This window comes from Parasteatoda tepidariorum, chromosome 6 (assembly GCF_982258835.1).
Source record: "Parasteatoda tepidariorum strain Cologne lab strain chromosome 6, Ptep-v5.0, whole genome shotgun sequence".
Lineage (NCBI taxonomy): Eukaryota > Metazoa > Arthropoda > Arachnida > Araneae > Theridiidae > Parasteatoda > Parasteatoda tepidariorum.
This window is the reverse complement of record NC_141760.1, coordinates 86,064,515-86,081,028: the sequence shown is the minus strand read 5'-3', so window position 1 is coordinate 86,081,028 and position 16,514 is coordinate 86,064,515. Positions and strand designations below refer to the sequence as shown.

At 29.8% G+C, this 16,514-nt stretch overlaps 1 protein-coding gene across 1 annotated transcript in view; it reads right to left on the bottom strand.

Annotated features, from left to right (window-relative positions):
• The window catches only part of LOC107446208 (ribosomal protein S6 kinase alpha-5), a 144,198-nt gene extending 129,102 nt beyond the window's left edge, over window positions 1-15,096 (bottom strand). Inside the window, exon 1 of the mRNA XM_043041792.3 lies at window positions 14,727-15,096. Within this exon, the coding sequence (XP_042897726.1) occupies window positions 14,727-14,793 (67 nt within the window). The 5' untranslated portion in view covers window positions 14,794-15,096. The remainder of the gene's footprint in view (window positions 1-14,726) is intronic.
• Between the last annotated feature and the right edge of the window lie 1,418 nt (window positions 15,097-16,514).

The following is a 16,514-nucleotide window of genomic DNA, read 5'->3' as shown; positions in this document are numbered from 1 at the left end:
GTGTCGTCCAACTCATATGACCTACTTATCAAAGTTCAAACAACCTTGTCCTTTCTCTCCCAAAACAATTCCTAAAATTATCATGATGTTAACGTTGGAAGAAACTTGAAAACAATCCTTTGAATAGCTTGTTTTTGCGTTGTTCAATAGTGTTATTTTATAAACTGCTGTTTGTAGAAAATGCAACACCATGAAGGAATCATCAGAATCAAATGAAATTCGCAGCAAATGTCAATTATAGGATATTATGCAAATTAATAAAGTTTCAGAGCCATCGCGCGTGCGTGGCGCGCGCAGCGCCCTCTGAATTGATGCTGAAAGCGTATAAATAAAGTGCTGTAGCGGGACGTTGAAAATAGTCTATGATTATTTGTTAGTGGCAAACGTTTAGTGAGACCTGAGTATGCCTCCACGACGGAAGAATAAGAAATTCAAGCAACTTACGGAGTTTGAACGAGGGAGGATAATCGGCCTTCGAGAAGGAGGATTTTCCTATCGCGCAATAGCAGCTCGTATGCAGCGGAACAGTTCCACAGTGATGCGAGTTTGGAAGCAGTGGACCGACGAGCACCGAACAACTCGAAAAACAGGCACTGGACGACAGAAGGTGACGTCAGAGCGCGATGATCGACACCTGCTCCGCATGGCGGTGAATGATCGCACAGCTTCCTCCAGGCAGCTGGCAGCACATTGGTCTACTGCTACAGGTGTACAATTGTCGGCTTCGTCAATTCGTCGTCGTCTGCTGCGCCGTGGATTGCGTGCAAGGGTGCCATTATACAGGATTCCCCTCACGGCGGATCATCGACGGCTGCGTCGGCAGTGGGCTCTTGAGCACAGAGACTGGCGAGCTGATTGGCACCAAGTTGTCTTTTCAGATGAATCACGCTTCAATTTGTGGACCCATGATGGCCGTGTTCGTGTTAGACGTTATGCCGGTCAACGCTGCCTTCCTGAGTGTATTATTGAACGACATAGTGGTCGAACATCCGGAGTTATGGTCTGGGGTGCGATTTCGTATCATGGACGATCCAATTTGATACGAATTGAGGGTAATCTCAATAGCAACAGATACGTCCGTGAAGTGCTACAGCCCGAAGTCGTTCCTTTCCTTCAAGGCATCCCTGGAGCTATCTTTCAGCAGGATAATGCACGCCCACATGTTGCGCGGACTGTTAGAGACTTCTGTTCAGCACAACGCATGCAACTTCTTCCTTGGCCTGCTTATTCGCCGGATATGTCGCCTATTGAGCACGTGTGGGATATGGTTGGTCGGCGTCTCACTCGTGATCCGCGTCCTGCAGTTTCCAAAGACGAACTTTGGTTGCGCATACAAGCGATATGGAATTCTCTTCCTCAAGCAGATATTCAACATCTGTTTGACTCCATGCCACGTCGTATAGCAGCACTTATTGCAGCGCGTGGTGGCTGCACCAAATACTGATTTCGGACGCTTAATTTGTTTCTTTTGTTTTGAAAATTTCATCATTTATTTGTATCAGTACAAGTCGTTTCTGCATTAAATTTCATTTGATTCTGATGATTCTTTCATGGTGTTGCATTTTCTACAAACAGCAGTTTATTTATTGTTTGTCCGATCTGTTTTAATTAGGTTTATATGGAGGATCGGAAAGTATTCTGGTTTAATTAAAGAAAGATCAGAACTAGAAGATAATTTCCAAGGTGATATGAAAAGATGCGTAACCTCTGATTTTTTTTTTATTTTATTCATTATTTTTAACTATTTAAGTTTGATTTTACTTCGTACGATTGATAAATTTTGGTCTGAAAAACAAAATAAAAAAATAGCATTATGTTTTTTTTTTTAATAATTTTTAACTTATTATATTTTAAACGAAAAAATAAAATTAAAATATTAAAACCAAAATTTTTTGATGTTGAAAATTGTTTAATAAAAATTTAAAAGCAATTTTTAATTTTAAATTAGTAAAAAAAATATTATAAATTATTTAAAAGTGTGCTGGTTTATTGATTTTTAATTTGTGCTTTTGAAAAGGTTGAAATTGAAGACTAAGGTATAAATGATTATAATTAGCTGCTAGAAGAACTAGCTACGGACTTATCAAAAAGCAACCAATGAAAATTTCAATTTTTATATAGTACAAAAAAAAAAAATTAAGTTTTTAAAAAAAATCATGCGCTTTCATGCGATCATTACAAAATACAAAAGAAAATTTAAAACCAAAATGCTTCCATTTGAGTCGATCAGTGAAAAAAAAACTATGTAATGATGTCATCGCATTATTAATGTATGCAAATTAATAATGCATATATGTAAATGCATAATTAATATAACAGAAATAACTTAAAAGATAAGACGGTTTACACCTTTGCAGTATTCCTTTAATTTTGAATATTTGGAAATATTTTACATTTTGTTATATTTTTCTTTTATGTTATCATTATAAAACGCAAAGAGAAATTAAAGCAGCAAAATGCTATAATTTAAATCGATCAGTGAAAAAAAAAATTCGTATACTATTTCAACTATAAATCAAATCATTAACAAGAGTAAATAGTAGTTTTAAAAGATTGGAAAGAAAATCACCAAAGTTATTTAAATTTCACAAAAACATTTTTATCATAATCACCTTCACAAATTATTTATTCGTATAATATAAAATATTTCATCTTAAAAACAATTTCTTTATAATATTTTTTTATTTTAAAATCATGTCCATCACAAAATTTTTCGTTCGAAAAGCAGAGCCTATGACGTCATTAAACGGTGCTCTGTGTATAGTATTGATATGAACTCGTTTAATTTTAAATTAGTACTGATTAAATGCCATGATTTGAAACTAAAATTTATTGAACGTATATCTTATTTAGATGAAAAGGGCCTTTTCTATCATTATTTTTTAACCTTTATATTTCACAAAATCTCAAAGACATGACCTTACTTTTGCACATTTACACTACAAGACAATGAGCCGCGATCGCTCAGAGGACAGAGCGTTGCCTGCCAATGAGGTAAACCGGGTTCGAATCCCGGCGATGGCTGGTCGATACGAATCCGCATCCGGTTTGCACCGACCACAGTGTTGACGTGAAATATCCTCAGTGGTAGACAGATCATGGGTAAGAGTCCTTTGGCCGTCAGGCTAACCGTGGAGGCTCTCGTGTTCTTCCTCTCCATGTAGCCAAATGCGGGTTGGCTCCATCAAAAAGTCCTTCACGAAGGCGAATTTCTCCCAATACTTTATCCAGGAGTTCCCTTGTCTTCTGGATTGGGTTAAAAATTACAAGGCTACGGAGTTGAATATTACAAGTCGTAAACCCAAAAATTGGGTAGGCTGTTCAACAACGGTTATAACTAGCAAGACCATGAGCCACGGTAGCTCAGAGGATGGAGCGTTCGCCTCCTAATGAGGTGACCCTGGTTGGAATACCAGCGGTGGCTGGTTGATATGAATTCTGTTACCGGCTCGCACCGACCGTACTGCTGATGTAAAAATATCCGGAGGGGTAGACGGATCATAGGTTATAATCCCTTTACAGTCCGGTTAAACAGGGAAGGTTTTCTCGGTTTTTCTCTCCATGCAACGCAAATGCAGGTTAGTTCCATCAAAGAGTCCTCCACGGAGGTTAGTTTGCTGGATCGTGGAGTTCCCTTGCCTTCTGGGTTGGGTTCAACACTACGGAGTTTCACACTGATAGCCGTAAACTCAGAATTGGGTCGATTGTTCATAAATAAAAGTTTTAAAAAATTAAACTAGACTATGGCGATTTACCGTCTATATTAGAATAGTAAATTATAAACAGATTTTTCACACACTCACAAAAAAATGACATTCACAAAACGTGCGAACAAGCTCCTGTTTAGTTAATAAAAATGTTCAAACACTTTTTTTCTTCTATTTCATACTTGACCCCATTAACTGTAAAACTAAAGAAACATAAAACAAGTACTTTTTCCCGAACATACTCCATAGATCAGAACAATGAAAATTCTCTTTGACACAAGAAAATATTTGAACACAGAAATAAAATATTAGATTACTCCAGGAAAGCTCAAGAAATTCACAACAATTCTCAGATACGATTATTGATTTTGATCAGGTCGAGGCTCCTTCTCCAGGAATCAAGGTTTTCCGGAAAGAGTTGCGCTCTACGAAGAAATTTCGGGAATTCCAGTTAGACTAGAGGAAGAAATTCCTGTTAAATTTCTCCCGTTTTATGACATAACTGAACAAGTTGCGCCATAAAACGCAATATGTTTTTTTTTTAAATAAATAAAATGAAAACTTTTAATACTAATTTTTTTGTTAAGTTTTCGGATAATCATCAATTAATCAGAAGCTTAATTTTAAAAAAAAAAATGAAATTGATTTTATAACTAATAGATAGTTGTAGACTATTAATTGTAGATTGTTGAAATTCTAAGCATTTTGTATCTAAAACTACAGAATTACATCGGGTTTTTCAGCATACTTTTCTACTTTATAAAATAATGCATAGAATTTCAATGAAAAATATAAAAATCAGGTACTTTTTCAATTCTAAGCCTTTTGTATCTAAAACTACAGAATTATATCGGATTTTTCAGAATACTTTTCTACTTTGTAAAATAATGCATAGAATTTCTATGAAAAATATATAAATCAGGTACTTTTTCAATTCTAAGCATTTTGTATCTAAAACTACAGAATTATATCAGGCTTTTCAGAATACTTTTCTACTTTGTAAAATAATGCATAGAATTTCTATGAAAAATATATAAATCAGGTACTTTTTCAATTCTAAGCCTTTTGTATCGAAAACTACAGAATTATATCGGATTTTTCAGAATACTTTTCTACTTTGTAAAATAATGCATAGAATTTCTATGAAAAATACATAAATCAGGTACTTTTTCAATTCTAAGCCTTTCGTATCTAAAGCTACAGAATTATATCGGGTTTTCCAGAATACTTTTCTACTTTGTAAAATAATGCATAGAATTTCTATGAAAAATACATAAATCAGGTACTTTTTCAATTCTAAGCCTTTTGTATCTAAAGCTACAGAATTATATCGGGTTTTCCAGAATACTTTTCTACTTTGTAAAATAATGCATAGAATTTCTATGAAAAATACATAAATCAGGTACTTTTTCAATTCTAAGCCTTTCGTATCTAAAGCTACAGAATTATATCGGGTTTTCCAGAATACTTTTCTACTTTGTAAAATAATGCATAGAATTTCTATGAAAAATACATAACTCAGGTATTTTTTCAATTCTAAGCCTTCTGTATCTAAAACTACGGAATTATATCGGGTTTTTCAGAATACTTTTCTACTTTGTAAAATAATGCATAGAATTTCTATGAAAAATACATAAATCAGGTACTTTTTCAATTCTAAGCCTTTTGTATCTAAAGCTACAGAATTATATCGGGTTTTCCAGAATACTTTTCTACTTTGTAAAATAATGCATAGAATTTCTATGAAAAATATATAAATCAGGTACTTTTTCAATTCTAAGCCTTTTGTATCTAAAACTACAGAATTATATCGGATTTTTCAGAAAACTTTTCTACTTGGTAAAATAATGCATAGAATTTCTATGAAAAATATATAAATCAGGTACTTTTTCAATTCTAAGCCCTTTGTATCTAAAACTACAGAATTATATCGGATTTTTCAGAATACTTTTCTACTTTGTAAAATAATGCATAGAATTTCTATGAATAATATATAAATCAGGTATGTTTTCAATTCCTCCTCATGTAGCGAAACCGGATAAAATAGCATCTAGTGCTCAAATATATATAAGAATAGCAGTAAGTGCTAGATCGACACACCCCAATAGTTTTCTTTTCGTCGAAAAATTAGTAACTTCGGGAGAATTGTCTTGTTTGGCGAATAGATAAGAAACGGATGGCGAAATCCGCGGGATGTTAAAAGTGTGCCCTCTTCTTCCTGTGACCTTTTCCGTCACTACAATGGAATTCGAAGAATGTTCTTCTCTGCACATAACGGAATATAGAACATAAATAACAGCATGATTCCAAATTATAATTAAAAGGTTTTTCTCAACGAGATAAAAAAAATGCTAAGATAAAAAATTAATAAATTCAAAGGTATAAGTTTAATTAGTTTTAATCATTGCATTATTTTAAAAGTTCTAAACTCAAGCAATGTTCGTAAAAATATTCTGTTCCCATAAAACAGTGGTAAAAAAGTATTGATCCAGCTTCTCTAATGGCAAGTGATTTTGGAATGGATTTTGAATTGTGACCTTTTTTCAGTAATGCAGATTAAGTTTAGCCGTTGATAATAGTATTTAAATGGGCTCATTTAATTAGGTATTTTAACTAAACAGAAAAACATAATTTGGTTCATAAAATAAAGGCTCATGGCATGACGGGGCCATTTAAAAAAATTAATGAAAGAAAATAAAGGTTAAAGAAAAATCTTAAATTGGAAACAAATGTGATAAAAAAAGGCGCTATTAATTACCATGGGTCCTTCGTGGCAAATTCGCTTTCATCTTCATGAGCAGATTCATATAATATACACGGTAATATATAATAATAATAATATAATGCGTATAATCTATAACCTACGAAATTCGCGAATTTTTTTTTTACTATTATTATTTAAAAAAAAAAAAAAAAAAAAAAAAAAAAAAAACCATCTTCTTGAAAAAAAAAACTTTTTTGTCATTTTCGAATTTACGAGAAAAAAAATTCATTTTTCTGGTTTTTCCTACCAATGTAAAACGCGATTTAAAATTACATTCACATGATTTAAAATCACACATCGCGATTTAAGATCGCGCAAAGTGTTTCATATTTTTACGATTTTATATCAAATCGCATTTTGTATTCACGCGATTTAAAAGCCACTATTATGATTCGTGTTCAAGTGACTTAAAAGTTATACACCAGAATTCGTATTCACGCGATTTTAAAATCAAATATCGAGATACGCATTCACGCGATTTTAAAATCTAATATCAAGATTCGTATTCACGCGATTTTAAAATCAGACATCAAAATTCGTATTAACGCGATTTTAAAATCACACATAGAGATTCGCATTCACGCGATTTTAAAATTAGATGTCGAGATTCGAATTCGCGTGATTTAGATGCTTTGAGATTCATATTCATATACACTATAAATAAATAAATAAAATCTCGCATCCATATTTTTATTGAAATGTTGATAACATTCTGTGGATAAATGCTTCCTATATACACTTTTTTTTCTTGTTCAAATTTCAAATATTTTTTCAATTATTTAAAAAGTGCTTTTGCACCTAACATTTTTGGATTTCTATTTTCAGCTTTTTTTGGTTTTTTACTAAACTCATCCCTGGGGTTGTAATCAATGTAGAGTTCTATAAAAATTAAACATTAAAAAAAAAAAAATTCTTTAAAAACATTTGTGATTCCGTGGCGACGAAAGGGTTTTCATTTTATCGAAGTCTGTTCATAAGTAATTTTAAATTCAAAGTACAGAAAAGTGAATCCAGGGATATCTAAAATAAACCATGAACTTTCCAATGCTGAAAAAAGATTCAATCTATCAAAATGCAAACAAATTATGGCAAAATTGATTAGGATTGCGCAGCTGTGAAGCTATCCTGCAATAAGTTTTTGCATTGATTTATTGATTTTTCCATGAATTATTTTTATGATTCGAAGTTCGTGATTTACCTAAAATGACTTTTCTCTTAATTTTAAAATACCAATGGAGGGAAAACAGAATTTGCCAGGAAAAATTTCTCCCTGTGTCCTTTTAAGACCTACAGGAAGACACAGAGTTTAAATGATGTAACAGAAGATGTAACCATAATGAAAATTTCCAAGTGAAAATCCAAGGCCAAAACGGGAAAGGTTTGATGTAACATTATTTATCAAAATAAGGGTCATTACAGGCGGTAGTGCAATGAAAGAAATTTTTTTTATTGTGAACTAGATTCCTCTTCTGGTAATATATGTTCTTAAACTCCCAACTACTGCATACAGAAACAATATATGAGATATTCCAGAAATTATACATTCGTCGCTCGAATGTCATACTGTCAACTATTTTATAGGACACTTAAACGTAATCGCCATTGACGCGAAAAACTTACGACTTTTTCGATAAACAGCTGTCTTAAATCGATCCCGGTTTTTAAAAAACTTATGACTTTTCGATAGACGGCTGTCTTAAATCGATCCCGGTTTTTAAATTTGTAATTTTAAACAAAATATTAATTTCTAACATATGATTCAACAAAAAAGTCCCTCACTTGATACACAATTTTAATAGAATTCGTTAACAAAATAGTTTTAAAAATCAGTTTCTGTGAACCATTTTAAGAAAATCAGTTTAGAGAAAAACGTATTTTAAGTCCCGCATAAAAATCTCGCTGATCTTGCTATATGTTGAAGACTTAATTTTTTTGAAGGGGGAAAAAAACGGCTTTTTGTAAGCAGCCTTCGTCGTTTTGCAATGCGTCAAGCTAATTTGAAATTAACTTTTCGATTCGGCCTCATATTTTACCAGCTTATTTCAATCAGCATATATCAGCTTCAATCAGCTCAAAATTTACTCAGTCGGTCAGATTTTGTTTATTGTAATGAGCCTTGTAGTATGACGGCATTTTGAATAGAGAATTATAGTGATTCAGGCTGCTGAGCAATTAAATGAGTTCTTATTAGCCTTAGAATATCTGGACTCATTATAATAAGCTTAAAAAGTAATAAGATGTCAAGAAAATTCTAAACTTTTCTTCAATTATCCGTTGCAAAACGAAGGTGACTGATTTCAAAGAACCGGATTTTTAAATTATTAGCCAGCCAAATATATAAATATGACACCCAAAACTGTAAATAGCCGCAAATTATAACGAAAATTTGAGAGTCGTTACTCGCGAATCTGATAGTTGAAAATCTAATTTAAAAATGGTGGATTCAAACAGCTCCTAAAATAAAACTCCAATTTCAAGATGGCGTCAAAATATTTTAAACCTAATTCAGATTTATTAATAGAAGAGAGTTAATAAGGGGCCGTACAAAACTTACGTAAGCAGATTTTTTGCTAATTTTAGAGGTGAATTTAAATAAACGATGAATTAAAAAAAATTTCCGATTTTCCTCTTCCCTCAAAATTTTGTTCCAAATTTATTTATTTACTTATTGGAAAATTAGTTAAATGAAGGGATTTTAATATTTTATGCAAGTATTACTCATACCTCTCCACCGCCCTTGTCAGAAAAAATAAGCAAATCACAAACCGATTCCTCACGTAAGATGACTGCGAAATATTTGAAACAGCCCCTGAGGAATTTGCATCGATAAAAAATGGCGTATCGGTGTAACCAATATAAGCCTCACATAAAAATAGTTCTGAATTAAAAATTTTAAATAAAAACCAAGACATTGTCATTATACCCTATGCATTAAATACCCCATCGAATTCAAATTTATTAATTTAGTCATATATTTTTCGAAATCACAGGACAGAAAAAACACCCATCTTTTTCTAGACAATTCCATATATAAATTTCTGGACTGACTAGAATGAGATTTAACAGGTTAAATATAGCAGAACTAAATATCTTCTCTATAGGAGTTTTTATGTAAACAAATTCTTGTACAATTTGATACTATAAGACCAGAAAACACATTTTGTTTATAAAGGAGAAGCAACACCCAGGGGGTTGTAAATGAGATTTTGTGCTTGTGCGTCGTCCCACACTAGAAAATGACATAGAAGACACATAAAACATTACTTTCAGTAATGAAGCCTGACGTCACGTATTAACATGATTACGTCACGACTCACTCCTCCACGTATTCATCTCCTCATACCTAAAGAGCAATTCTCCGAATGTTTCCGAAAAAAGCCGATTCCGATACTACAGCCATCTGACGTCAGGAAAGAGCGTAGAGATTGAATGACGTTGTTTTCCTTGCAGTGATTAGAAGCTTGGCGATGAAGCTATCTTGGCGAGATGCGTTTGTTTTTGTTTCGGAGAAAGAAATAACGGTGTTGGGGCGATTGCGTGATGAAATAAATTGATGAGAGAACTCGATTATTGGAATATAGGAAGTAAATAAATATGAGAAAAACGCTAATTTATGTGTGTTGGTTTTCTTTTAATAAAGCTTACTTTAAAACAAAAACACAATCATGATGTTTTGAAATAAGCTAGTTTCTAAACTTTTTTAATCAAAATATCAGCAGTTTTATAATAATGGCTTAATAATTTTTATGTATACCTTCAATACTTTACTTTCATGTATGTTTCACTTTTAAGTCTCATTTACTAATTAATTTTTAGAGGACGATCAAAATACATCAACTTTCACTTTTTGAAGTGGAATATTGTTGCCAGTCAGCTCAAAAGTTACTTGAATTATATATAATAATAATATTAAACAAAGATAAAAGATTTAAATGACAGCACAAAATAATTTGAATAACAGTACTAACTAGCTGCCCAGCAAATTACTCGCTATTTGCTTAAACTAATTTAAGTTAAATAGAAAATAGTAAAATAACGAACTTTAAAAAAGTTCAACTAAGTTCAACTTTAAAAAATTAACAGCTATAACCTAAAGTTTAAAAGTGAAGAAGTAATAAAGATAATGTGATTAAGAATACTTATCGTGTTTTCAATTTTTGGATTACTAAAGCATTTTTGCAAACAAAATCTAAAGTTAGATTAAAATTCAATTAAAAAAATAAAGTAAAATAAATAATAAAATAAAAGTCAATTAATATAAAAATATAAAAAGGGTAAGATTTTTTTAAACAAATCGGAACAATTTAGTGAAACTAATATTTTTTATCGACTAGTTATGTATAAAACTTTCAATCATTTAAGATAATAATTTTTAGATTTTTAAAATTTTCTGTGACCGATTCATTATGTACGGAATTATTGAACTTTCTCTCAAACCATTAAATAAAGAACATTTTGGATCTCTAATGCAGTTTTAATTAAAGAGAAAAGAAATAGATATGATTTTGATTAAAAAAAAAAAGTATATTTCAAACATTGAAATAGAAATTCTAAAATTGTACATAAAGAAAGGAATGGAAAAAAATACAAAATAGTATATTAATGAAAAAAATTAAGTCTCAACTTTTTATTTGGAAAATTATACAAAAGAAAAGAAGAGAGAAAATACAACACATTTTAAAGAAGAAAAAAAAGACATTACAAAATTTTAAATGGAAATTGTTAAAATATACAAAGAGAAAAAAAAATAGAAAGGGTATTAATAATTGAAAAAAAAGATATTACAAATTTTCTTAAATTGAAACAGTTAAGATATGCAAAGGAAGAAAAGAACTAGAAATGGATAGAAATTTAATGAAAATAAAAGGTATTGAAATTTTTTTTAATCTAAATTGTTAAAAAGTACAAAGAAACGCAAAAGTAAAGAAGATAAAGGAATTTAATGGAAACAAAAGCTATTTTCAATTTTAAAAGGGAAATTGTTTTATATAGAGCAAAGAATTACAAAAAATTGTAATGGAAAAAAAAAAGATATTTCCAATTTAATGGATAGAGTTATTAGTTGATCTAGTGCAGTGTTTTGTGTAATGCCTAATTTGTTGATAGATATTAAACCATAGTATAGACGTTTGACTAAAAACATTTTCAAACAATGCTTTAGATTTTTAGTTTTTTTAAAGTTAATTTCAATAAACAAAAAAAACAACAAAAAAAAAACAGAAAAATCTTACATAAAAACGACACCTGATAAGATTTTTATTCACTGATTTCAATAATAATAATGTCTCAAGAAGTTATTTGAACATTTTAAAAAAGTATTTTTACTAGCATAGTGAACGTTATTATTGAACTCCAAGTATGCTACATTGAAGAAACAATTCGTAGCAAGAAATTGTTAAAAACAAGGAGTAGTTTTGTACTTGTACCAATTAAAATTCTAATTTTAATAAATCTAAGAAAATTAAACCATGAAAATTTCACAGAAAATCGTGAAAAATTTACAAGAAATCGTGAAAGTTTTACAAGAAGTAATAGTAATTGATATGAAACTCATTTACTTTGAACATCATTTACTTAATAGAGTTACTGTGAATATTAAAATTGTTTTTTTTTTGCAAGATATTTCAAGGTTTTTGCTACAAAAAAATTATTCCCTAACTTTTTTTGCTCTATCATTGACTACATATTGTTACTGTGTATGTGTCTTGGGTTTTTTCAAAATTTTTCACGGTTTTAGCTAAAAAGAATAATTATTAACCAACTTTTTTTTATCCAACATCACATTTTCTGACAATTCCAGATTAACCAAATTTAGGGATGGTTTTTTTACCAGTCTTGTTGCAGAATTTTTACAAGTTTTGGAGGAAAAAAACGCACTTTCTGAGCTTCCCTAACCTTGTGGATCGATTATTTTCCAAGTTTGTCACAAGATTTTTCTAGGTCTTGATAAAAAGATACACTATTCCTTAACTTTACCCTTAAAAATAAATAAATAATTCCTAGACAAATTTACCCTGAATTGTAAAAATAATAAACAATTAAATAATATAATTTCAGAACAAGAGAATCCAAATGAAGAAAAAAATAGCTTTTATATTGTTAATTATATTTTTAGTTTTCTAACAAAGGGGCAAGTAATCGCATATAATAGCGTCACTTAACTCCTAAAGCGATTTTTTCCCCTTTTAACTGGAAACGGGAGAAAGATGATCGTTTTCTCAAACTGTAATCCTCCTTTTTTCCCCTTCATATGTTGTTATGGCAACGACGAAGGAAGAGAATAAAAGAATCGAGCAGAGATAATGGCACAACAGTGGATCTGATAGCATTGAGCTCTTCGTAACAATTGTGGCGAAACATAATATGATAGGGTCAGTCAATTACACAGAGATGGCCTAAAAAAGAAGTCAAGCGGACAAGCAGTCGTCTGGCCGGAATACATTTTTATTAAGTTCACCAGGAATTTCAAGCACGTTACATTTTTGTGTATGGTTTTATCAATGTTATGCAATCGTTTGGAGAAGAATGTCATGTTATTACATCATTAGAATAATTTTTACAATGCGAATGAAAATCAAAAATAAGTAAAATGAAAAAATACGCCTTATTTTTTTAAAAAAGAAAAACTGAAAAAAAAAAAAGCTGTATTAAAAATGTGTTTTTCTATTTACATAAATCATGATAATCTTGACAGTTTCATTTATAAATTTAAAATATTTTTTCCGATGCCCACTATTTTAGGCAACTATTGCTAGAATTAACTTCTAGGTAAAAATATGAAAACCAATTTTTAAAAAAAATACTCGTACTCATAATTGAATTACAAGACAATGAAGAGAGGGAAAAAAAACATCGCCCAACGTGGGGCTCGAACCCACGACCCCGAGATTAAGAGTCTCGTGCTCTACCGACTGAGCTAGCCGGGCTGATAGAAGATTGTTTTAAAACTAATCATAAAGCCAATTGTCAATATAATGCTGCATCTCATTTGGTTTGTTTTGTTGTTGATTATTAGGGAAATTTAACAATATATTACTCTAACTTTATAAGCACTTGATCTCACAGTAGTTATGTTTAAAACACTCCACGATAATTTTATTTTATAGACTGACTACAATTATAGGAATTTATGTAAAATGCTTACTAATGTAAAATAGCGCATTATATAATGAATCCTTGATGTTTTAAAATTCAAGGAACAATTGAAAAATATGATTCTTTATTTAATTTTTTTGTCATGTTTGTCTGGAAAAGAAAATTTTATACCCGAGATGACTTTTCTGTTGCACACTTGTAGAAATATATGTATTCATAGTGGCGCCATCTCGTATCAAAATTTATTGTTTTTTTAACTTTTAGGAGCTTATATTTTTTGAAGCTTAATTTTTCTTTAAAAATTTTTTTCTATCACTGCATTAAAAATTAAACCGATGCATAATTGCAAAGGAAGCAACGCAAAGAGAGTATTATGGAAAGTATAAAAAAAACAGCTAAATTCAAAGCTATGAAAATACATAAATGTATCATTTGATATTTACAATTATTAAAAAAAGAACTTATCTGTTAAAATTATATATTTATTTCAATGTATAGACATTGATAAAATGACACTAACTTACATTCAGTCATTAGTTATATTTTCTGTAATGATGATTTAAAATAGCTAATTTTTTATGTGCATACTTCAATGTATAATTTCATAAAAATACCGAAAAATAAGAAAACTCGAAAATGTATAAAACGTTATAAAACAACAGCACTATAAATTTAAAATGAAAAGAATTCAATAAAATTAATTAATATTCAATAAATAATATTTGCCATAAAATGCAATATTGTTCGTATCTCCACATACTATTCTAATATTTTTACGCAGTACGGAATAAAAAATTTGCTAACCAAGCATTATAATTCCAAGTTTCTTATTTTTTTCAAGTTCCCTTTTTTTTCTTTTTTAATAAGATCTTTAAATAATTTTTTTACGTATAATTTTTTTAATGCGTTTATTTTTATATATATATAATAACATTCCGTTCCATTTCGAGAAAAATTATTTAAAAAAAAAATATTTTCCTTAAAGAATAAATCTACTTATTAGAAGTTTCAATATTAATTAAAAAAAATTCATTAAGATTAAACACTCAAAATAAATAAAATTCACATTAATCAGGGACTTAGCAACAGAATAAATGTTGACCTAAACAAGGTCATGTGATAAAAAATTGCACAACATATACATTCAAAAAGTCCCTTACCATTAGTAAGATCGAATCTATAACCTCCGTCTCCCTTGCTCCTTGTTCTGTACGAGCATGAGGCCATCGAAAAACAGGTGTTTTGTCTCGATTCAGAATATAAACAAAAATCGATAGAATAATTCAAAATTTATCATAATGCAGAATTACGCAAGCAGATGATAGCTAGAATTAACGAGAATATTTACGAAAAATCGAATTTTCCAAAGTAAAATTCAAATGCAGGGTAATTTTGACAATTTTGACTTAGCTTAAATGAAGTGTTACGCAATCGCACTTGCTCCCACTTGCTTTATCATCAACAAACACCGAAAAGACCTCGGTTAACTTTTTCACCGTCGATCGTAGAGGAATCATGAATTTGGACTTCGCTTGTTTGGCCTTGGAGCTCTGCAGGCAGAGAGAATTTCGCTATGTAATAGATTGAAACAACCGTCTCGTCTTAAGCGCGGGAATTATGAGACATAATTATTTTTTGGCAGCCACAGATAATTAATTAGGAGAGAATGAATAATAATATTTTTTTAATAAATTAATTCTGTAAAAATGCCAAAAAATTCAATTAAAGAAAGGTATAATTAAAATTTAAATAGAGAAGTTTAATAATAGTTTTCTATTTTTCAAATTAATTTAAATTGTCTGGAACAAAATAAATTGCACAAGCATAATTATATTCTTATGCAGAGATGGTCAAATAAGTAGGAAAGATGTATATATTTTCTATATACAATCAGTTTTGCATAAATTGTACATTATAGTTAAGCGAAAAAATAAATTCTAAAAAAATATTATAATTTAAGAAAAGGATTACAGTACTCGTTTTTTACTTTACAATTTAAATTTTTGTTGAGGAACAAAAAAGTCACACAAAACATGATACTAGTTTAAAGCAGCTGTTGCCAATTCAGGTAGAAAATTAAGCATTCATATTTCCCATTAAAAAAACCCACCCTTACCCACAGTAGTTATGCGAAAAAATTGATTTAAAAAAAAAATTTAAAAAGAGGTTAGTAATCGTTATTTGTTTTTAAATGTTTGTTTTGGAACAAAGTAAATTCACACAAGCATAAGCATATTTTTAAAAAAGTGCTATGAGTTAAATAGGAAAGAAGAGTAATATATTTATATAAGTAATTAATTTTGTACTTATTACTCATTGTTGCTATGCCGACAAATCACTTTTTTAAAAATTAAAATCTTAATTTTCAAAACTTTGGCCCTCTAATCATCGATTATTTATTCCGCTATATAAATTGCTCTTTCTTTGTTAAAAAATGCTTATTTAAAAATAATATTTAAATATTTGTACAAATGCATTATGGTTCACACATAAAATCGATTATCCATATAAGGACAGTTGATTTTTTTTTTTAAAAAAAAGGGGGGTTATAAATTGATGAAAGAGATGCATTGGTGTTTCCTTTAAACTCTTCATAACAAATATCAAATTCTGAGACATCCAATCTTTTCATAATTATTCAATTATATAAAATACTTTTTTTTTAATCCTTTATTAAAAAAAGTGAAAGTTAATGACTCTCAATATTTTTTTTACAAATGCATTATAGCTTTTATTTAAAATCAATTTTTAAAATAATACCGGTTGATTTAAAAAGGATTATAAAATGTTGTAATAAGATTCAATTGTATACAACGGTAATCCCCTTAAATTCCTAACGAATATTGTAATTCCTGAGCCATCCTGTCTTCTTTTATTTACTCAATTGTATAAAATGTTCTTTCTTTAAAAAAAAAATGTTTATTGAAAAATTCGATAATTAATAACAT